Source organism: Protopterus annectens, chromosome 4.part1, assembly GCF_019279795.1.
Source record: "Protopterus annectens isolate FY-2018-M chromosome 4.part1, PAN1.0, whole genome shotgun sequence".
Classification (NCBI taxonomy): Eukaryota; Metazoa; Chordata; order Ceratodontiformes; family Protopteridae; genus Protopterus; species Protopterus annectens.
The window spans coordinates 670,079,351-670,104,440 of NC_056734.1; the positions used below are offsets into that span (position 1 = coordinate 670,079,351).

At 43.1% G+C, this 25,090-nt stretch overlaps 1 protein-coding gene across 1 annotated transcript in view; it reads left to right on the plus strand.

Annotated features, from left to right (window-relative positions):
* The window catches only part of RYK (receptor like tyrosine kinase), a 1,434,429-nt gene that overhangs the window by 423,737 nt on the left and 985,602 nt on the right, over positions 1-25,090 (plus strand). Inside the window, exon 2 of the mRNA XM_044070454.1 lies at positions 13,162-13,283. Coding sequence (XP_043926389.1) covers positions 13,162-13,283 — 122 coding nt within the window. The remainder of the gene's footprint in view (positions 1-13,161; positions 13,284-25,090) is intronic.

Here is a 25,090-nt window from a genome sequence, read left to right on the forward strand (position 1 = left end):
AAATTTGTTTTGAGCATTTTTCCAGTAAGCAGTGAAACAAAATGCATGAACTAATAAATGACAAAACTGCCCAATTCAGAACATTTCCATCATAAGTCTACTTAAAACTACATTCTACCAGTATCGGTAAATATGCACAATCTCTGCAGAAGTTAGAATCACCTAAATAATTCCACATGAAAGAGATCTGTAACTAATGAGGTTGCTGCTAGCAAACAACTTTAAATTTCATTGCTTCATCTAGAAATAAAGTGCCTGTTGCCCTTGAAGAATAAATTGCCTATGTTACATTAAAAAGATAAGCTAGTAATATTGAATAGGGAGTGGATGGCAAATTGATAACCGGTTCAGTTACTAGGTATCTCTGCCAAAGAGGACATTCTCAGGACTGTAGCATCCACCCCCATTTAAAAGTACAACACAGTACAGTATCAGCAATCCATCTATATACTGTGGGAGAACCTGCAGCCTTCTGCATCAAAAGCAAGTCAAGTATTCCACCTGTTAACAACGCAAACAGACTTGGCATAAGCAGCACTAAACATCTCTCCCCCTGAAGAACTACACAGCACAAGAAATCTGGAAAAAGCCAAAATGTTTTGGGGGGGGGGGCAAAAGCCCCAAACCAGGGACACGCATTTTAAAAATTGCTTGTAATAACCTTGGAAAAGTTGCTAGAATAAAATGTTTGTGTTATGCTTTCCCTGAAAGATGGGAAAACAAACTTAAGTGGCTATCATTATTTAGTGAATTCAAGTCTCCCCGATTTTGCCAGAAAACCACAAATTTTAAGAGGAACAGACCAAAAGTATGAGCCAAACATTCCAGTCTGCAAGTAAAACGCACATTCACTTAAAAGTAACCACAGTCTGCAAGTACAATGCACGTGCGCACACACACACTTTAAAGGTAATCGCAAGTAAAATGCACACACACACACACACACACACACACACACACACACACACACACACACACACACACACACACACGCACATACAGACGCACACACTCACACTTAAAGGTAATCAGTCTGCAAGTAAAATGCACAGTTAAAAGTAATCACAGTCTGCAAGTAGTAAAATACAGTCTGCAAGTAGTAAAATGCACAGTTAAAAATAATCAGTCTGCAAAACGTTAAGTATTCCTGCCAGTTAAGCACACTTTCTAGTGGCTGCTATGAACAATTAAAAGACTCTAAGAAAGTATTCCTGCTGGTTAAGCACAGTTTTTCCTTCAAAACGTAATGCAAGTACACACCCACCCAGTTAAGTAAAAGCACAGCACAGTTTCTTGCAGAGCCTAAATGTGAAGCACAGTTAAAAGTAATCACATTTTCTCTGTCTGCCATGCAAAACATAATCCAAGTAAGATGCATAGTTTCTTAACGTAATGCAAGTAAAACAAGTAAAATGCACAGTTTCTTGTTAAGTTAATGTAATGCAGGTAAAACGCAGATTTTCTCATTAGGTTAATGCCTGGCTGCATTTTACTTGTTTAACTTGCATTACATTAACAAGAAACTGTGCATTTTACTTGAATTACTTTTAACTGTGCCGGCCACACTGGCTGGCACTGTTAAAAGTAATTCAAGTAAATCGCACAGTTTCTTGTTAATGTAATGCAAGAAAAACAAGTAAAAAGCACAGTTTCTTAAGTTATTGTAATGCGATATGCAAGTAAAACGCACAGTTTTTCTTTAGGTTAATGCCTGACTAGCACAGTTAAAAGTAAGTTAACAGCTGCCGTGAACAGTTAAAAGTAATCACACACATACGTTAACGGCTGCCGTGATGGTTGCCTGGCACAGTTATTACAAGTAGTCACAGTCACACCAAAAAGGATTGGTTGCAGCTATAAAGTAAAGGTCACACACAAATGCCTGCCATTAAATAAATGTTAAGAAAACATAGTGCTTTTACCTGGTGGAGGAGCCATGGGCTGAAAGATGTGCTGTTCACTGCCTGAACACAGACCATCCTGCAGAAGCTGACGTCATCGCCCTGCACATGATGACGTCAGTAGTAAAAATTAAAAAAAAAAAAAAAAAAATGGAAATTCAGAAATTAAAGGAGCCATGTGGGAATTCGTGGCACCCCAATATTTTGCCCCAAAAAAAACGGTATTTGCCAAGAAATTCGGTATAGTTGAGAGGTATGATTCTGTGCAATATGCCAGGTTAGCATTTCGTGCAATTTGAAATCTGATTCTGATCTATGCAATATATTATCTGTGTAATATTTTGGGTACTGACGAACTCGTGCAAGTGGAATAGTTTTGGTGCATGTCATTGCTCTTGTTACTGCACTGCATAAATGTCTTACTGTTGGATTAGCATTAGTATATGTGGTGTCGTGTTAATATCAGTATATGCTGCATGGACATTGAGTTCAAAGTAACTCAATTTTGTTCAGTTGCACTGTTGTGTGGTCTGAATGACAATAAAGTGCACTTTGACTTTTACTTTGAATATGATAGAGTTCTCACAGTGAATTGCTGGTAATTGTACTGCTGAAGTGAAATGTCTCTACAGCTGTTGTTTCTGTCATGGAAGGTTTGAGATGCAGGCAGTGTATAACTTCTGGGTACTGTGATGTCATTTCCAGTCTGTGCAAATTCACTTTTTGTTGCATTATGGATAGAGCTAACTGTTCAGCTGTGGGAATGGTGAGATGAGGAGGATACATTTGATCAGGATGCAGCGCACACACTTTAGGAGAGTGAGACACATGAAAACATTGATTGCTGTCTTGTGCTGATCCTTTGGGTGGAGCAGAGTTCAGTTTCAACTGTAGGTGTAGAGGGCAGTGTGATGGGAACATGCAAGTGGCACTGGTGAATGGGGAAATTTTTCTTAACCGTACTGTCAGGATCTTTTATGATGTCCTATTCCCATGTGGCAGTATTCTTAGTGTGGGATTCTCCACCTCAGGCGATCCGAACGTCGGCTACTATACAAAAGCTTAAGCCTGGGTAGGTCCATGGGATGTTGCATGCAGGGCCATAAACCAGGGACCTTAAATGTGACGTCTGCACGCACAGACCTCAGCCCTTTTCAGCCACAGTCGAATTTCAGATAGATCACATTGCTCCTCTACTATCAAGACTTCTAAAGCTATAAATACCCCCTTGAGGATTTTGTTTTTTGCTATTGCTTGAGCTTGGTTTGCTGTCTCCCCCCTTTTAGCTGATGTCCGCCAAGAAAGGTAAATGCCGATGCGGGCATTACATTCCGCATAAAGACGCACTACCATTGCGTTTTTTTGCCTAGGCTGGGAACACAACCGTACATCTTGTCCAATTGGACACTCATTCGTCCCAAAGACTCTCAGAAGCTGTCTGGCTGCCCTTAATCTTTACTTAGATAACCAGAGGCTAAAGAAATTAACGCTTAGGATGGCTCCAGAGTTGGCCGCCCAGGTGGAGCCTCCCCACAAAAAGGTCAAGTTATCACGGCCTACTACTACTGCCCCTCCGCCATCCGATGCCTCGCCAACTTCCGATTTAGGAGTTGAGGGAAGTCCATTAGAGCAGTCTACTTTGAACTCCCCCAAGGAAGCCGCTTCTGAAGTAGCAGCTGGCGCGTCAATGGAGGTAGCTCAGATATTGGTTTCTACCAATGTCGAGGGAGAACCAGGCCTCGCTGGATGCCAGATTGTGGTACCAGAACCCGAAGCCCCAGTTCCATCAAAGGCCCCTGGAACTAGGCCTTCTCCCAGGACTACTCCCTTGAAAAGGAAACGGAAAAGCAAGCATCTTTCTCCCTCTGCTGAGGAATTACCTGACTGGCAGTCCTTCACTCAATCCTTGATGCAGGCCTTCATGGCCCTTAGGTCCTCATTGACTCTCTAACATCCCTGTTCTCAGCCTTACGCCTGCCTCAGCTACTTCAACCCATCTTCCCACTTCTCATGAAGGAGCAGAGGGGTAGGAGGAGGTTTACTCATCATCCGAGTCCGTCAGTCACTCATCACAGATTGCCTCTCCACTGGAATACTGTTCCCCTGATGAATCCATAGAAGGGGGCTCTCCCCCAGAGGACATTACCTTTGGGACAACATCACCAAAATGAAAGAAAATTTCAAATGGGATACTTCTCAAATGACTGAAACTTAAGAGATATTTTGAATCACTACAAGTAGAATCTTCCTCTCCATCTGCCATCCCACCAGTTATACCCGCTTATCTTGATGCATTTTCTTCAGCATCAAAAAATCCTGATTCTCAGCCACCTGCCCCTAAGAGACCTGACCATTTCTACAATGTGCCTGATGAATAGAAATTCCTGATAACCCCCCCGGCAGACCCAGCAGTGATTGCTGTATCCCCTGACAAACAGTCTAGATTAATACCCTCCTCATCCCTTTTACCTACTGACAAGGACATTAAGAATATGGACAGAGGATAGGCAAGAAGGTTTATACCTCTTCCACCCTAACCCTTCAGAACTATCAACTACCAAACTCATATGATAAAATATGCCCTGGACTTAGTATCTCAAGCCTCTACTCTGCTGTCCTCCTTGCCTGACATCCCTAACAAGACAGAGGTAGCATCAAAACTGTCTGTGGCTTCTCAAGTAGCCAGACATTCAGTTAGATGCACTTATGATGCAGCAGAGGCCTCTAAAATGTCTGCTGCTTCCACATCAGTGCTACGCAAATATTCTAGGCTTCGCCTTCAACCCGTGCCAGAGGACTTCCAAGTCCAAAATTCTTGATGCCCCTCTTGACCACAACCTCCTGATGTTCTTCGTGTTTCACTGTTGCAGTCATCACACTTAGGTTATCTGCCTGCAGGTAACCCTCAGTCGGCCCAAATACCAGAGTCTTGGGATTTCTGTGTCGGTTGCTGTCGCCTCTTCCATGACATCAGGTCGTCAGGGGTATAAAACATGCAGCCGACGCCATTACATTGGTCTTTCTTGCCACGGAGGTGCCCGAAGCAGAAGCAGTTCGCAAGTGCCGGTTGGCCACTACCTGAAGTTTTGTTTTTTTTTGAGTTTCAGACCTGAAGTCTTCTAAAGCTAAGTACTCAGTTGGGGATTCTATTTTCTTGCTCTAACTGATGTCAGAAAAAATTAACAATTGTCTTGCCTGTGAAAAGCAAATACCTCAAGAGTTTTTCATTATTACTGCGTCACCTGTTTAGGCCCAGACCACGACGTCCCTCGCTGTCAGTTTTGTGCCTTGTTTAATGCCCGAACCATTCGTTGTCTGGCTATTTTTGTAGCTAAATTCTTTCGCGCTCATTCTCTATATTCCAAAATGGCTTCGGTAAGCCACCTGACTACTGATCTTCTGAAAAGCGGAAAGACAGAGACAGACCACATAGGTCAAAAACTGCCGACGACACTCCGCTAAGCTAGTCACCAGTCTGCCGGTACTCAGTGAGGTGTCTTTGCAGCCCCTGATGCCCGCTTCTACAGATTTGCAGGCCTCTGCTGAGACCCATTCGGAGTCCCGTATGCCGCGAGATGCTTCTTTGACTATGGAACCTGTGGATGTCTCTACCTTGGATGGGTCCGGAGCCGCTGTGCAGGCACCGGCTTCTGAGGGTGTATTCTGACCTACCGATATTCATATTAAACTGACAACTTCATTTCCAACTAAAACTACAGAGTTTCTCAGGCCCGGAGTTCGCACTGCGCCTAGAAAACCAAGATCCAAAGCGCATGCTCAAGCTCCCAGACCACAAAAACAAATGCTTAGAATGGCTGAAGACCTTATTACTCTAATTAGGGGAAGCCAGCCTTCCCCTGCCAAAAGACAAAGAATTGAATCCATTCCCTCTGCCTCCTCTCCAGAGGATTTTTCTTTTGGTGAAACCTTGCATACCTTGAGAGCATTTCCGCTGGGAATGCCAGGACTACTTAGTCCAAAAAGAGACTCGGGGAGTTTTTAGATTTGCCTCAGCACAGTCCTCTAGCTATACCTCCTGTCCTGGATATTGTAGATTGTCTTCTTGGAGTCCAGTCTTACTCCTGACACCTTACCACCAGCTCCTAGAAAACCTGACAGGTACTACAGAGTACCTGACTCGCACAAATCTTTCTTTAAGAATCCTACCGCGGATCCAGAGACCATTTCCCAGGGATCTAAAGGCATTAAGGCTACTACAGCCAAAAACCCTACCTCTTCAGACAGGGATTCTAGAGCTTTAGACAGATGTGGTAAGAAGGTATATACCTCTGCAACTCTTGCCATCAGGGCTTTGAATTGCCAGTTTCACATGTTGAAGTACCAGCAACATATTATGGAACTAATTAAACAAAAAAATGGTGTTACTTCCAGATTGTGCAGAAAATAAAGATTTACAAGAGTTAATGCACTCTGCAAACCAAGTTAGTAAACATACTTTGCAGTGTGGCTTTGATACCTTAGAAGCATCTTGCAGGGCTGCTGTCATTGGGTCTGTACTGACGAGGCATGCTTGGCTAAAGGAACAAGCCTTGCCTGACCATGTCAAAGTAAAATTACTAGGTGCACCATTAAATCAGGAGCGTTTTGCACAAAAGCAGATGTAGTTCTTAAAAAGATGGAAGAAAAAGCTAATTCTATGCAAACCGTCAAAGATTTCTTACAGATGCAACCACGTAGATTCAGTAGGCATTGGCCTTCAAAAAACTGGTCCTTTCCAGTCCCCCTCAGGCCTTCTCAATCCAGACCCAGTGGAAACAGACCACCAAGACTACCGTCTCAGGATATGCAGTGATCTAAACAATGGAGTGTTTCCACCTCAAAACCAGGGAGTGGTAAGCCACCCCCATATGGAAAAAGTTCACAATGACTTTCCAGTTATCCTTCCCAGCCATGCCCAAGTACTTGTGCCCCTAGGAGGAAAACTCATCCTTCATGCAAAAAACTGGATGTCCATTACTCAGGACCAATGGGTTCTAAACGTTGTATCCCAGGGATACAGATTCTACTTCCACTCATTGCCAACACCAGGCGGGTTGCCAGACCTTCCTCCAAACCAGTGGGCAGAGGCTCAAAAGCAAGTACTTGGTGCCCTATCCTGGATCTATCAATTCTCAACACTTTTCTGGTGGTCCCAAAATTCAGAATGCTTACACTGCAACAGCTTCTTCCTGTGCTAGCCAAGGATGCCTGGTTAGTCACCCTAGACTTAAAAGAAGCTTATCTGCCTATCCCCATAAGGGGAGTCTTGAAGAAAATATCTACATTTCAGGGCAAGCTGCATTGCACTATCAGTTCTCTGGACTTCCCTTTGGCTTATCTACTGCACCCAGATTATTCACAAAATGCCTGGCTCCAACCATTGCATACTGCAGGCAGAGAAATATTCAAATCTACCCATACTTTGACGATTGCCTGATTCAGGCGGGCAGTCAGGAATTGCTACTTCAGCACCTGGCATTTGTAAAAGGACTTCTAACTTCACTGAGATACACCATCAACGAAAAGAAATAACGATTGGTGCCCAGCCAAGAAATTGTATTCCTGGGAGCAAGCTTGAACACAACTTCCCAGATGGCATTCCTCACTCCAGAAAAGCAGGGCCATTTGACAAACTATTTCAAACTAATGGCCAACAAAACCCAGCTCTCTGCAATGAAAATACTGCAAGCCGTAGGGTTCATGGCCTCATGCATTCTGCTAATTCCATATGCAAGACTGCATTTGAGGAAACTTCACTGGTACTTAGAGTCTCTGGTGTCAGCATTCTCAGGACCTGGAAACAGTGATTCCTATCATACCTTGTCTAAGGGCAGAGTTCCTTTGGTGGGCAGAAGCATGCAACCACAACAAGGGACTTACTCAAGCCTTCGCTGCCCAAACCCTGACAACAGACACATCAGACTATGCATGGGGGCTCACATGGCAGGCAAATGCATTCAAGGCAAATGGAGCCTAGAACAAATTCCCCTTCATATCAATCAAAAAGTGATGCTAGCTGTACAGAATGCTCTGACAGTCTCCAAATACCTTATCCTTCCAGGACAGCTCCTGACAGACATACAACACCACAGTTATGTGGTACAGAAACGAGCAGGGCGGGACTGATTCCTACCCACTCTGCAGGTTAGTCATGGCTATGTGGAACACAGTCTTAAGCATCCAAGTGCACCTACAAGCTCAATTCCTGCCAGGCAAGCAAAATTCACTGGCAGATGACTTAAGCAGAAATCTACTGACCCTCACGAGTGGAAACTGGAACCCAACTCATGTAAACTTCTAACCCAGAGATGGGGAACACCGGAGGTGGACCTTTTTGCCTCCCCCCAAAACCACCAATTGAGCAAATTTTTCACCAGGAACCCTCACAGGAGAGCCTGGAAGGTGGAGACACTGTCCTTTACATGGGAAAACTTCTCAATTTATGCCTTTCCTTCTCTGCCCCTCCTCGCAAAAATACTACTCAAGATCAAACAGGACAGGCCAAGGGCAATCCTTATTGCACCAGACTGGCCGCGCCAGCACTGGTACCCACTGCTACGCAGTCTGACAGCAGTGCCACCCTGGCACCTACATCAGACACCTTCCCTGCTGTCTCAGCAGGAGGGACAGATTTTGCATCCACAGCTGGAAACCCTAAACCTTGCAGCATGGCTTATTCCCTAAACGCACCACCAGCATCCCTCAGCAAACAGGTGCTGGACATCATCCTTGACGCCAGAAGGCCTAGTACTAGGAAATCCTATGCTGAAAAGTGGAAAAGATATTGTTCTTGGAGTCAGTCTCCAGGAAAGGACACAGCTGTGCCCAACTTACCTCAAATCCTTGGTTACCTAGCAGAGCTGCTCCACAGAGGCCTATCCTTCTTATTCATTAAGATTCATGCCTTTGCCATCTCAGCTCATTATAATACTGAGCCTCCTCTCTTTTCTCACCCTCTCATCAAACAGTTCCTGAGAGGAGCTAACAATTTAAGGCCCCCTAGGAGAGCTCCCACCCCGACCTGGCACCTTAACTTTGTATTGGAGAAGCTCACCCCCCCCTCCCTGAACCTACTGCTTCAGCAGAGTTAAAATTCCTCTCTTGGCAAACAGCCTTACTTATAGCTATTACTTCAGCAAGAGGAGTGTCTGAGTTACAGGCACTAATGACGGTGGAGCCCTTCATTATTTTCCATGCTGACAGGGTTTCCCTCAGGACTAACCTTTCCTTTATGCCCAAGGTGATATCCAATGTGGCTTTAAACCAATCCATCCATTTGCCAACCTTTTTCCCTAATCCTCAGAATAAAGGGGAAAGGATCCTGCACTCCTTGGACGTGCACAAACAGCTGAGGTTCTACCTTGACAGGACTAAGCCTTTCAGAAAATTTGACCAGCTGCTAGTCAGCTTTGCTACAGGGACAGAGGGCAAGGCCATTTCAAAACAAACCATTTCCAAATAGATAGCACAGTGCATCCATTTCTGCTACAAGCACCATGGAAAACCTACCCCTCTGGAGATCGGAACTCATTCCACTAGAGCTACCTCATCTTCTACAGCATTTCTCCGGGGAGTCCCTACCAGGGATATCCTGGTAGCTGCAACCTGGAGTTCTGTACACACCTTCACCAAGCATTACTGTTTACCTATTTTTTTTCTAAATCCAGAGCTGGATTTGCTACAGCAGTCTTACAAGGCCTGCTAGCCAGCCCTAACACTTCTTGACTGCTTCCACCCTTCCTCAGCTTTGGGAATCAACCCAAGTGTGATGACTGCAACAGTGAAACATGCAGAACATAGTACAGTTGTGTACACTTATCATAAATGTAGGTGTTAGTGTATTCACTGTTGCAGTCCTGGTTTCCCTCCCTCCAGCCCCCTGACTTTCTATATCATTTCTACCTGTCCTCTTTATGGCCATCTTTTATGGCAGGGGTATTTACTTTTTACTGGAGGTGTTCCACACCAAGTAATAGCTTCCTATTTTGGGGGCTCCTGACATCTGGGGCAAGAAAAACTGATGTAATGGTGTCGGCTGCATGCTTTATACCCCTGACGTCATGGAAGAGACGACAGCAACTGACTCAGAAATCCCAAGAGACTGGTATTCGGGCTGACTGAGGGCTACCTGCAGGCAGATAACCCAAGTGTGATGACTGCAGTAGTGAATACACTCTAACATCTACATTTATTGCAAGTCTACACAACTGTGCTTTTGGGAAACAGTCTGCAGAACTCTCTAAAAACCTTCAGACGAAAAGCAAGGAGCTTCGATATAAAACGCGTTCTGGTGTTCCCCATTCCTAAATACTACAGGAATTACCCAGCCAAGACTACCTTTGTCAGACGGACCCCCCTCCTTTGCTACTCCTTCCTTTTCCAGACATAGGAAAGGAGCCACACCACTTCCAGACCAGCTTCCTCTCAGCCTACCCAAATGCAGCCCTTTCATGACAGAAATGGCTCCAACAAAATGGCAGGTGACTGCCTTGCCCACCTCCCCCTGCTAGCTCGCCTGTCCCACTGCCTACCCCTTTGGAAAACTATCACCACAGACCGCTGGGTTCTGGCAATAGTAGAAGAGGGATATTTCCTCTCTTGGAAACTAAGGCCCCCCTGCAAGGGGCATTCCATTCCCACCCAAGAATCAACTGTACCTTATTCCCCAGATCCTACCCCCTGCTATCCAAGCTATTTTGTTAAATTGTTCCTGAAAGGGGTCTTGCACATCAGACCACCAATAAAACCTATCCCACTGCCGTCGGACTTTATACTAGAAAAGCTCACACTGGCTCCATTTGTGCCAACCATCTGTGCAACACTCCAAATATGCACTACTGGTGGCCCTTGCCTCTGCTAGAAGGGTGTCAGAGTTACAAGCTCTCATGGCCTGCCCACCCTACACTATTTTCCACAAGGACAGGGTGACCCTGTGCACCAACCCTTCTTTAATGCCCAAGGTGGTCAACGAACTGTCTAAACCAGTCCATTCACCTGCCCCACCTTCTTCCCCTCTCCCACTAATGACAGAGAGAGGATACTTCCATTCCCTAGACGTGCACAGACAAATGAGGTTTTATGTAGATAAAACCCAAGTCCATCAGAAAATCCAACCAGCTTTTTGTATCCTTCCACCCCGGAGTCCTGGGCAAGGCAGTCTCCAAACAAACCATCTCCTGCTGGATCAGAAAACCTATCCACTTCTGCTACTCCTACCACGGTAAAGACCTACTTCAGGGAGTAAGAGCTCACTCTACCAGGCCCATACCATCCTCCAAAGCCACCTTCAAAGGCCTGGACACAGCTTCCATTCTGGAGGCGGCCTCCTGGTCCTCTATACATACCTCCACCAGACACTACAAGTCAGAGCACATCTCCAGAGCCAGAGCAGGGTTTCTTAGGGCAATCCTACAGGGCTTTCTGGAATCGGCTACATCTACCTCCACCCTCTTCCTAAGCTGTGGCACTCTCCCATACTAAGAGTATTGCAATATGGGAATAGAAGGACATAGAATTGTGTAAATGCTTATCATAACCATATATGTCCTTCTCTTCCATGTTTGTTTGTTTGTTTAACATTTGTTTACTGGGAAAAGTCCAACTTGGAACAAAGCCAATTTTCAGTGGAGGCCCAGGGAGAAATGCATGTCTTTGAATTGAATAACTGTAACATGTCTTTGAATGTTACAGTATCCCCCAACCTATCCCCCATCATTTCTGTTTGTCTGTCTAGTGGGCACCCTGGAGCACCACCTATACTATGGTCAGACTAGCCAGCAAATGGCACTTCACACTTCTTGTGGACATCATTTGGCTCATACTTAGGACTGTCTGACTGGGCAATTAAGTTCTGAGGTCTGTGCGTGCAGACATCACATTTAAGGTCCCTGGTTTATGACCCTGCGTGTGATGTCCCATGCACCTACAGCAACCAGGCTTAAGCTTTTGTATAGGAGCCGACCTTCGGGTCACCTGAGGTGGAGAATCCCACACTAAGAGTACTGCAACATAGAAGAGAAAGACATGCATGGTTATGTTAAGATTTTGCAGAACTATTCTTTTTAACTATTTATTACACTCAACATACTGAATTTCCAGTTTTTATGCTGTCATTTCTGATGATGTAAATTGAGTTACAAATGTTACATTAACAAAGTTATGTTTATAGTATGTCTGAGGTACACAAGTGCAGCCTTGAGAAGCAACTTTGATTACAAAACTATTTAAAAAAAAGCTAAATTTTTTTCTTCACTCAAGTGGCAAAAACAAAATGCACATGCACATGTGATCCATACCTTATGCATTCCAGATTTCAAGCCAAGTAGTCCAACAGTGTTCAAGCTTCCTTTCATTAAGTAAGAGAGTTTTATAAGATGTTGCCTGCAGTAAAATAAATTCTTTGTCACAGCGATGCATAAGTGTAGTGGGGTTGCATTTAAAGGACACTGCTTGGTTGTCTAGTGTGGTCAGCTAATTGTGTCGTCTGATAAAAGTTCTCCCTCCATCCCAGATGTGTATCACACATTCACTTTGTCAGACTTTCATCTTGGTCAGAAAATAGAGGAATAAGACATTAGGTGTCATGGGAAGGGAAAATGCTTGCGTAGCCTGGGAAAAGTTGTCTGCAGAGCTGACCATGTGCTGCATGCAAAGTCCTTTCAGTTAATGAAAGCACGTGGTTCTAAAGTGTTAATTACACAGTCCAGAAACTGTCCATAAACTTTACTGGAATGCGTTTCCATGCTGTCTTTGGTTCTGTTTCATGCCAAGAAGTGCATTCTGTGTTTTTAAGAAGAGGAGAGTGATCACCAAATGGAAAGCCTCACCTGTGTGATATTGTCTTCCCCTTCAAAAATAAGATCAACATTGGCTAGATTATTTTTAATTAATTAATGAGGGATGCTTGAGGGCTATGATGCCACAGGCATAGTTGTATAGTTAACTAGTATCGACTTCAAATTAAATTTGTTTTAGGAATGTCAGTAGTTGCAGTGTCTCAAGTAGAATTTGTATACATGCACAGTATATAGTGTAACATTTTCAAGATCCTTGTTGTATAAAGAGCAATGCACAGTTATGAAATGTGAGTTGTAATAGTAGTAAACAACTTTTTGTTAGCAATTTGATTTTTGGCTATTAGTATTTTTGTGATGATGTGGTTCTTTTTTGTGGTGAGACTGTTTAATTAAGCAATTAATTGTGAACTGGAATATTGACTTAGTGTGACACTACATTATTTCCGCCCTGTGTTTGTGTATAGGTCTAGATGCCGAACTGTACTACGTTCGAAATGATGTGGTAAATCACTATGCACTGTCATTTAATCTGCTAATTCCAAGTGAAACCAACAGTTTGCATTTTACCTGGCATGCAAAATCCAAGGTAAGTTTCTCTTCAGAAAATATAGTCTTATGATCTGTTTGCTTTTGTTTTTATTACACCCGAGTGAAATGATCCTGTGGGTCGAACACTTTTTTCCCCTTAGGGAAAAACCAGCATTGTAGCTGGACTTGAAGGTAACATAACAACAGGATTGTGTGTTTCAGTAGCAAAAAAAAAAAAAAAGTCTTCCTTGTCCAAATTTAGTAGTATACCAGCATAGGGGCTAAAAACTGTACTGAGAAGTACTGAAAAATTAAGAAGTGCTATGTTGGTCCAGTAACAGAAAACGCAAAGACACTGAAGCACGGACTTGATGTTGTAATTGCCCAAGCTTTTGGGCTAGAAGGACCCCATCACTGAGCATTAAGTTACTGACATTAAGATAACAGTGCTGAAATATTCACTTGTGCTTAGAAAGGGAACTACATAATTTATTTTTAACTAAAAAAGAAACTTGAAAATGCCAGTGTGGAAACAGTGTGCAGTGTTGATCCTTCCATCCTCAATCCCTTTTCCCTTTTTTGCACATGATGTCGGGGTATCACTTCAGCAGTGACAGTCATCTTAAGCCAAAGGTTTACACCCCTGGGTGGCTAGCCCTGCCGTGGTAGTTCATTTGTACCACTCACTTGCGCGCGCACACTCTCACCTACAGCCAATTTAGTGTCCAATCCACCTACTGCATGTCTTTGGAATGTGGCTTGGATGCTTAGCATAATAGCTATACCACAGAGACGGACACTGTTTGGAGGGTAGTTGTGAACCTGAAACTTTAGAAGACCAAGTTAAGGCCTGCCATAAAAATTGTTTTTCTTGCACGTATTATTGTCCATACTAATTTAGCAGAGAATATAACCTTTCAAGAGACTGCTCTGACAAGTAATGAGAAAGTAAATCACAGTACAAGAGATGGACAGGAAGATTAGGCAAGTCCAAAGAAGGAAATTGAGCTTATAGTTTGCAATTTGTCTGTTTTAACAAGCATCGATATTCTGGTGAACAAGAAAAGATGAGTTTACTATAATGTCCAGTTCCCAGTGAAGTGATTTGTTAAGAACAAGGCAAGGGACTACCAAATAGATAAGGTATCAGGTTAAAAAAATGGCTGTTGTGGGCAGTTAGTACATTATACAGACTCTGGTTTAGCTAATTGAAAGAGAGAAGAATAAAGTGTTGACATGTCAGTCAATGGTTCTGACAGCTATGGAAAGCAACTGTATTGACAAAAGTTATGTTAAAATAGAATATTAAAGCCTTACTGACTGTTAAGATTGTGGTTACTAGTGTTTTGTGTAGAATATTACCGTATGTGACTTGTGTGACTACCCCTTTGTCTTGAATAAAAATAAAATACAAGTGTGAAGGCTACCAGCATAGCTAGGTAGAATTTTGTAAATTATTCTGTGTCATGTGTAAATATTAATGTAATCCACAGGCTGTTTACAAATGTAAGAAAACTGTTGTCTTCTGAGCTTCAAAAATGTAACCACAGGGGTAACTACAGTGCACCCTGCTGTGAAGCATCGTATAACTGTTTGATCTCAAGCTCTGAGACAGGATGTCTAGACTGAGGAATTCTTTCTATTGTCTTAGGACAAGAGTTAATTACTAGATTTTACATGTAAAATGTCTTTTATTGCTGTGGCTTCCAGCAGCTGCAGATTACACGCTCCAGGGATATAAACCTTCTCATCACAATGAACAAAACATGCTGGAGGGATAGGTTCCTGACCCAGAGACTCCCCATACACTGGAATAGACTGCCCATACATGTCAAGCAGAGTGCCTCCTTGGCCCTCTTCAAAAGGAACTTGGATGATTGGATGGGAGATAGGAAATTCACCCCGGGGATCACATCAGTCGCCCTGCTAGACAGGGGTCCAGGGAAGTAAATATTGTGGGAAGAAATATCCGGGGAATTCTTTGGATAGGCTTGTTTAGGCCTAGTACCAACCTATGAACCTATAAATGTAAATGTTAAGTTCTGTGAGCCTGGGAAATTTAAATCAGAACAGTTAAGAATGATGTGATCTGAAATGATTCAGCAGTACTGTGTTATCAGTTTAAGGACAGAAAGAAAGGAGAGCATTTTGGATTTTGTCTAAAGCTGACATCAGATCACCAGCGCTTGCTTGCTCTGTATGTAAGTAGAATTGAGAACAGTGGTTTTAGAGTTGGATAGAAAGTTGGCTAGATTAGTCTAGCTGTTTTCTATATTTATGTCAGACTTTTCAACAGTATTATTGTAAAGCATTTTCTTGTGATCTCAGAACTCTGTAATGTCATTGTGTTGAAGTAATAAGATTTGTTTTGTGGTTTTATTATTTATTATTAAATGTTTTTAAACCTTTCAACTGTGGCTGATTTGTGTAAAGGAAATTTAAGCTCTTAGAGTACATTGCATATATTTGGTGATACTGTAACTTTAGCCTGGGGTCACACTTGCTATTTGGGTAACAGTAATATTACATAGTGAAATTGGTCACTCTTTAGGAAGGACCTTATAAGTAGCTGATAAGGGTATGGCAGTGATTACTACCTTATAGCCTGGCAGGAGGGGGCATAGCTGGGGAACCTGTGCCTGCCTTCCCTAGGAGTGTCTGTGTTTGTATATAAACCAAATCTCAGTGTGTGTGCATCAGCAACTTGGGCAGGGACACGAAGCACTGGTTGTATAGAGAGGGTACTGGAAGTTTTGGCTTGACTACTCGGCTGAGATCTGTACCCTATAGCTGTGCTAGTGGGGGGAGTCTTATTGGGGGTCTGGAGAGAAAGGGAGAAGGCCCCAGACTGACTGTGATCTCTGTGTGCTCTTAAGGGAAATTGTACTTTACTGTGTGTGTACTTATCTTTCCCAAATGTGCATGCCCCTCACTGGTGCTAGTGGTGAGGATTGAGGCTCCTTGATTACTGGGCCAGTGCATGGGTGTCACAACAAGTATGAAAACACACACCTCAGTAATCTTGCTTTATTGATAACTTTTTGAAATAGCTGTTTGGGTTCAGTGTAAATTCATTATAAAGTCATGCATTACCAGAATAAGAAATGTGCTGCCTTGCAATGTACCTTATTTGTCTTTACTGTAAGTTGCTCGGGGGGGGGGGAGTTCTTAACTGCTTATAAAACCAATATCCAGGTTTAAGCTACTGACTGTAAGACTGTACTTCCATTTCTAGGCACAAGTGGGTATTTATGCAAGTTAACATCAGTAACTCAGTTACCCCAAAGTGCTACTGCTAGCGCAGAGCTTAAGTATTTGCAAAATCTTCTTTGGTCAGATAGAAGATGCTACATCACTCCTGTGTCCTTATGTTTTCTGGTAAATGCCAAGTCATTTGTACTGCTAAATGCTTTCAGCATGGTTAACATTACAGAATGATACTATACTGCTTATGATAGCCTGGCTCCATGGTGCAGAGGATTGAGCTCTGACTGCAACCCAGGGGCTAGAGTTCGATTAGTAGCCCCAGCAATGGAGGATCCAGACAAGTAGGGAGAGGAGTGAAGGGCTACTCGGCTCTCCTGGGAGGATTGGTTGCAAGTACTTGGAGAACCCACTGTGTGATGTGATTTCTCCAGTGAATACCAGGGAAACTACCACCCATGCTTGAGAATCTGTTTGATAGAAGTACCCCTTACAAAAGTGAGGGAATGACCAGCACACTTGGCCCTTTGCAGATCCCTTCCCCTGTGGAAACTGTGTGGGGTGGGATGTAGGGATAAAGAAAATTGTAAGCCACTTCTAATGACTGCACAAATGATGATTCCTCTCGGTCAACCCACATTGCAGTGATGGGGATTGAAGGGGCTGATTGACTGGGAGGAGCCAAATGATCAAACAGCAAGGCCACAAAACTGATGAAGTAAATTATACTGCTAATTATGGTTGTTAAATGCCATGCAGTGTCGCTTTAAAAGTATCAATAACGCTGGAAAAAATTGTCATGCTGCTGCAAAATATTCTAATACTGTAACAAGCATTATTGTAGGCTTTACTTTATGTATGTTGGAACTGCTGCAGTGATCTGTTGTAGTTTGTCACTTTGTAGAGGGAGTGATAATATATGTGGCTTCACAGAAAAAAAGAAAAATGGACAAGTATTTTTTAGGAATGCTTCAGTGGCTCTTGATGGTTGCCTTAAATCAAACTAGATGTTCTTCATCTCACATTGCTGCAGTCCTTACACTTGGGTAGTCCGCTGTCCTCGGTCGGCCCGAATATCAAAGTATAAGGCTGACGTCGGTCAAGGCGCATTTGACTGACATCAGGACGTCAGGGTACAAATGCGCATGACCGACGTCATATCCTCAGTCTTTTTTGCCGCATGGTCCGATGCAGAAGCAGCATTGCAAGTGCCGGTTGGCGTTCTGAGATTTTTCGATTTCGAAGTTTCAGACCGAGTTCAAAGTTGGCTAAGTACCCGTTGGGAATATTTTAGTTTTTCTTGCCTCAGTGATTTACGGATGTCAGAAAAAGTCAATAATTGCATTTCTTGTGGGAAACAGATACCGCATAGAGATTATCATACTTTGTGTATTCCTTGCTTAGGGCCTGAGCAGCGTTGTTGGCTGTCGCTCTTGTGCTAGATTTAATAAGCGCACTATAAAGAGGAGGTTGGATTGTGCAAGGTTAGTCTTTGGGAAGCGGTGCAATTATAAAATGCCGTCGGATGCTCCGGCCGCTTCTTCAAGAAGCGCAAGGACAAAGCAGTTAAGCCTAGGCTGGAAGAACCGTCTGTACGGACGCCTTGGTTCTTTAGAGGTGTCGGTGGAGCGGTGGCTCCACTGGAGGTTTCTTTGTGTTCCCAGGGTGAGACTTTAGTATTGCAAGATGTGGCCTCTCAGGAGGCTAGTCAGGCTGAGGGGGCTTCTCAGGTTACTATACTCCCCTCCCTTCCTAGGGTGGCTAGGCCCTCTCCCTCTGTTTCTAAGGCTTCTCCCAGGGGCAGGCCAGGTTTAGCTTCAGTTGGTGTTACCCCTAGCTCTTCAGGAACTGTGCCCAAGAAGCATATGCTTAAAATGGCAGAAGATTTAATCACTTTGATTAGGGGTTCTATGCCCCCTCCTGATAAGAGGCCTAGGGTGGAGCCTGAGCTGGGTGGTTTTGAGCAGGCTTCAGATGTGTCAGAGTCTTGCTGAAGACTTGCAGGAGTACTCTCCTTATTCGGATTCTGATGTGGATGATTCTACTCCTTCTGCTTCTCCTCCTGAGGATTTTTCTTTTCAGAAACTCTTCATTCCATGAGGGAGCATTTTAAGTGGGAAGGTCAGGACTTCTCTGACTCCAGGAAAAGGCTTAGGGAATTTTTGTTTTACCCCAGCATAGGCCTTTGGCTATACCTCCTGTTTTGGATGTAGTGGAAGATGTTTTACAGAGGCTTCTCTTAATCCTGATTCTTTGCCTCCTGCTCCTGTTAAGCCAGATAGGTAGTACAGGGTGCCTGAAGCTGATAAGTAACTTTTAAGAGTCCTAGGGCAGACCCAGAAACTGTTAGCCAGGGGCCTAAAGGTGTTAAGGCTTCTGTTGTTAAGAATCCGGTTCCTGCAGACAAAGAGGCTAGGGCCTTGGATAGATGGGGAAAGAAAGTTTATACTTCTTCCACTCTTGCTATGAGGGCTTTGAATTGCCAGTTTCACATGTTGAAATACCAAAACTATCTCCTTTCACAATTGAAGTCTAAGGTTGATGCTCTGGCAGTAGGTATTGATTGTAAAGAGTTGCAAGATTTAGTACATGTTTCTGAACAGGTGGGTAAGCATTCTTTGCAATGTGGTTTTGATGCTGTACAGGCCTCGTCTAGGGTGGCTGCCACTGGGTCAGTTCTTCGCAGGCACGCCTGGCTAAGGGATCAAAATTTGTCTGAACATGTTAAAACAAGGATTTTAGATGCTCCTTTACAATCTGACGTGTTGTTTGGTCCTCCTGTTGAGGCAGTTTTGAAGAAGATGGAAGACAAGGCTAAGTCTATGCAGACTGTTAAAGATTTTGCAGGTCCAACCTCCAAAGTTTAGTAGAAATTGGCCTACTAAGGGGTGGGCGTATCCTTCTTATGATTCTCAGTCTAGGGTAGATCTAGGCGTGGTAGGGGCAGAGCTCAGGGCTCTTTCAGGCCTAGAACAGGGAGTTCTCCTGCACAGTCTTGGTGAGGGCAGGAGGTCAGTCCTTTCGTAAACAGACCCAACGGCCTACCTTTTCGGCTGCCACAGTCTTCTCGTCTGGCAGCACCTTTGGGAGGAAGGTTGGCACTTTTCAAAGAAAATTGGAGTTTAATTACCCAAGACAGATGGGTTTTGGATATCATACACCACGGTTACAGGTTTTATTTCCATACCTTGCCTCCTTTCAAAGGCATGCCAGGCGTTCCTCCTCAACAAAGAATAGAGGCTCACAAGCAAGTTTCACTGTTACTCCAAATAGGGCCATACAGCGGTCCCTATGTCAGAAGTGGAGCCTAGGATTTTATTCACGTCTGTTCCTCGTACCAAAGAAGGGGAACACGTGGAGACCAATTTTGGATTTATCTAGCCTCAATACTTATCTGGACATTCCCAAGTTCAAAATGTTGGCGTTACAGCAGCTTTTACCTCTGCTGGGCAAAGATCATTGGATGGTAACTTTGGATCTCAAGGAGGCTTACCTTCATGTTCCTATCAGACTAAGTTGCAGGAAGTATCTGCGTTTTCGAGCTGGGACTTCTCACTATCAGTTCTCTGCATTGCCCTTTGGCTTATCTACTGCGCCCAGAGTGTTCACGAAAGTTCTGGCTCCAGTGATAGCTTTCTTCAGGCAAAAAGGAATACAGATCTATCCTTATTTGGATGACTGCCTGATTCTGGCTCAAGGAAGGGAAGAGCTTCTTCATCATTTGGAATATGTGATAGCAGTGCTAAGATGCCTGGGGTATTCTGTGAACGAAATAAAGTCCAGTCTAGTACCCTCTCAGGACATGTGCTTTCTGGGTGTGAGACTGAATACAGCATCCCAGATGGTCTTTTTAACCTCGGACAAGCAAAAGAGTCTATCCCTTTACTTCCATCAACTATCTCATCAGTCCGGGCTGACTGCAAGGACAGTCCTTCAAGCCTTAGGGTTCATGGCATCTTGTATTCTGGTGCTTCCCAATGCCAAACTGCATATGAGGAAGCTGCAATGGTATCTCAAAAATGTATGGACACAGCACTGCCAGGATCTAGACAGTCATTCAAATAATACCTTGCATTCAAAAGGAATTTTTGTGGTGGGCTCAGGAATGTCACCTAAACAAGGGACTCTCTGTGACCCGGCCAGAGAGTCAGATTTTAACGACAGATGCCTCAGACAAAGCTTAGGGAGCTCATCTAAATGGAAAGTGGATACAAGACAAGTGGCCTGCCAGACTACAACATCTACATATCAACCTGAAGGAGATGTTAGCAGTCCAGTTTGCTTTAATAGCTTTCAAGGATTTACTTCTTCCAGGGCAGGTGTTGATTCTAACAGACAACACAACTGTCATATGGTACATCAACAAGCAAGGGGAGCGCATTCCCTATCCTCTATGCAGGCAAGCAATGATTTTGTGGGAGACTGCTCTCAGTTTACAGCTCAATCTTCAGGCAAGGTTTCTGCCAGGAGCACAGAACTCCTTAGCAGATGTGTTGAGCAGACAGATTATGGATCCCCACGAGTGGAAATTGGATCCTCATGTATTTCAGAAATTGACAGTGTCATGGGGAACTCAGACAAGCATCGATATTCTGGTGAACAAGAAAAGATGAGTTTACTATAATGTCCAGTTCCCAGTGAAGTGATTTGTTAAGAACAAGGCAAGGGACTACCAAATAGATAAGGTATCAGGTTAAAAAAATGGCTGTTGTGGGCAGTTAGTACATTATACAGACTCTGGTTTAGCTAATTGAAAGAGAGAAGAATAAAGTGTTGACATGTCAGTCAATGGTTCTGACAGCTATGGAAAGCAACTGTATTGACAAAAGTTATGTTAAAATAGAATATTAAAGCCTTACTGACGGTTAAGATTGTGGTTACTAGTGTTTTGTGTAGAATATTACCGTATGTGACTTGTGTGACTACCCCTTTGTCTTGAATAAAAATAAAATACAAGTGTGAAGGCTACCAGCATAGCTAGGTAGAATTTTGTAAATTATTCTGTGTCATGTGTAAATATTAATGTAATCCATAGGCTGTTTACAAATGTAAGAAAACTGTTGTCTTCTGAGCTTCAAAAATGTAACCACAGGGGTAACTACAGTGCACCCTGCTGTGAAGCATCGTATAACTGTTTGATCTCAAGCTCGGAGATAGGATGTCTAGACTGAGGAATTCTTTCTATTGTCTTAGGACAAGAGTTAATTACTAGATTTTACATGTAAAATGTCTTTTATTGCTGTGGCTTCCAGCAGCTGCAGATTACACGCTCCAGGGATCTAAACCTTCTCATCACAATGAACAAAACATGCTGGAGGGATAGGTTCCTGACCCAGAGACTCCCCATACACTGGAATAGACTGCCCATACATGTCAAGCAGAGTGCCTCCTTGGCCCTCTTCAAAATGAACTTGGATGATTGGATGGGAGATAGGAAATTCACCCCGGGGATCACATCAGTCGCCCTGCTAGACAGGGGTCCAGGGAAGTAAATATTGTGGGAAGAAATATCCGGGGAATTCTTTGGATAGGCTTGTTTAGGCCTAGTACCAACCTATGAACTTATAAATGTAAATGTTAAGTTCTGTGAGCCTGGGAAATTTAAATCAGAACAGTTAAGAATGATGTGATCTGAAATGATTCAGCAGTACTGTGTTATCAGTTTAAGGACAGAAAGAAAGGAGAGCATTTTGGATTTTGTCTAAAGCTGACATCAGATCACCAGCGCTTGCTTGCTCTGTATGTAAGTAGAATTGAGAACAGTGGTTTTAGAGTTGGATAGAAAGTTGGCTAGATTAGTCTAGCTGTTTTCTATATTTATGTCAGACTTTTCAACAGTATTATTGTAAAGCATTTTCTTGTGATCTCAGAACTCTGTAATGTCATTGTGTTGAAGTAATAAGATTTGTTTTGTGGTTTTATTATTTATTATTAAATGTTTTTAAACCTTTCAACTGTGGCTGATTTGTGTAAAGGAAATTTAAGCTCTTAGAGTACATTGCATATATTTGGTGATACTGTAACTTTAGCCTGGGGTCACACTTGCTATTTGGGTAACAGTAATATTACATAGTGAAATTGGTCACTCTTTAGGAAGGACCTTATAAGTAGCTGATAAGGGTATGGCAGTGATTACTACCTTATAGCCTGGCAGGAGGGGGCATAGCTGGGGAACCTGTGCCTGCCTTCCCTAGGAGTGTCTGTGTTTATATATAAACCAAATCTCAGTGTGTGTGCGTCAGCAACTTGGGCAGGGACACGAAGCACTGGTTGTATAGAGAGGGTACTGGAAGTTTTGGCTTGACTACTCGGCTGAGATCTGTACCCTATAGCTGTGCTAGTGGGTGGAGTCTTATTGGGGGTCTGGAGAGAAAGGGAGAAGGCCCCAGACTGACTGTGATCTCTGTGTGCTCTTAAGGGAAATTGTACTTTACTGTGTGTGTACTTATCTTTCCCAAATGTGCATGCCCCTCACTGGTGCTAGTGGTGAGGATTGAGACTCCTTGATTACTGGGCCAGTGCATGGGTGTCACAACAAGTATGAAAACACACACCTCAGTAATCTTGCTTTATTGATAACTTTTTGAAATAGCAGTTTGGGTTCAGTGTAAATTCATTATAAAGTCATGCATTACCAGAATAAGAAATGTGCTGCCTTGCAGTGTACCTTTTGTCTTTACTGTAAGTTGCTCGGGGGGGGGGGGGAGTTCTTAACTGCTTATAAAACCAATATCCAGGTTTAAGCTACTGACTGTAAGACTGTACTTCCATTTCTAGGCACAAGTGGGTATTTATGCAAGTTAACATCAGTAACTCAGTTACCCCAAAGTGCTACTGCTAGCACAGAGCTTAAGTATTTGCAAAAACTTCTTTGGTCAGATAGAAGATGCTACATCACTCCTGTGTCCTTATGTTTTCTGGTAAATGCCAAGTCATTTGTACTGCTAAATGCTTTCAGCATGGTTAACATTACAGAATGATACTATACTGCTTATGATAGCCTGGCTCCATGGTGCAGAGGATTGAGCTCTGACTGCAACCCAGGGGCCAGAGTTCGATTAGTAGCCCCAGCAATGGAGGATCCAGACAAGTAGGGAGAGGAGTGAAGGGCTACTCGGCTCTCCTGGAAGGATTGGTTGCAAGTACTTGGAGAACCCACTGTGTGATGTGATTTCTCCAGTGAATACCAGGGAAACTACCACCCATGCTTGAGAATCTGTTTGATAGAAGTACCCCTTACAAAAGTGAGGGAATGACCAGCACACTTGGCCCTTTGCAGATCCCTTCCCCTGTGGAAACTGTGTGGGGTGGGATGTAGGGATAAAGAAAATTGTAAGCCACTTCTAATGACTGCACAAATGATGATTCCTCTCGGTCAACCCACATTGCAGTGATGGGGATTGAAGGGGCTGATTGACTGGGAGGAGCCAAATGATCAAACAGCAAGGCCACAAAACTGATGAAGTAAATTATACTGCTAATTATGGTTGTTAAATGCCATGCAGTGTCGCTTTAAAAGTATCAATAACGCTGGAAAAAATTGTCATGCTGCTGCAAAATATTCTAATACTGTAACAAGCATTATTGTAGGCTTTACTTTATGTATGTTGGAACTGCTGCAGTGATCTGTTGTAGTTTGTCACTTTGTAGAGGGAGTGATAATATATGTGGCTTCACAGAAAAAAAGAAAAATGGACAAGTATTTTTTAGGAATGCTTCAGTGGCTCTTGATGGTTGCCTTAAATCAAACTAGTTCTAGAAGTTGCCAGCATTTTAGTCTGATTATATATAGTTGGTCTTTTGTTGCTTGTCTACTTTTAGAGTTTTATTTTCTTGCCAACTGATACGTTGTCTATTGAAGTTAACATTTTGCTGTTCGATTGTGTTTGTTCATTCTTCACTTGTTTTCCAGGTGCAAGTTGGCGTCACCATCAAAAGCAGTTTGGTAGGAAGTTGGTCTGTTTGCTTTTCACTAATTGTGTCAAGCATTTTCTTTGTGGTTGTATGGTTTGGACTTAAGTCATAGTTTCTTTGATTTTGTTTTCAAGCTTTGACCCGGTGAATTTCAAGAAGCTTGATAGGTGTTATCTTTTGTACGTGTTTTCTTTACCCAACTATTAATTTTTGTTTTTGAAGTCTAGATGCAATGCTTATGTATTGTTTTACATTGAGAGTAGGTTTTGTTCAGTTGTTGCTACCCCTTTTTATTCATAGGGGTGTCTCTCCACTGTTCTTTTTAATAGGAAGACCTGACACTCCAGTTTGTTTCTGCATTGGAACTTAAGTTCATAGGAGGTTACTAGGCTACTTGACCCCAGGACCTTTATAAGCCTAGCCGTGTTATACCCTTGTTCCTTTATTGACCAGGTTGTATGGTCTATATTTTCAGCATAAGTCTATGATCAGCACTGACTGCCCTTATCTAAGAGGGACATAGGTGACTACCCCGGGTTAAATGTACGGCCTCCCATCCAGTTGTCTGTTACACTTAAATAGGGTCATCGAGAAGCTCTGTTTTATGTGAATTGGAAGTTTGTTCCAGAGGAGTGCAATCTCTGGGAGATGTATCGATCTCTCCAGCATGTCTTATTGTTGCAGGATAGGTTAAAATCTCTAGAGCGAGTGAATATTGGCGCATTTGACTTGTGGATGTGTATAATT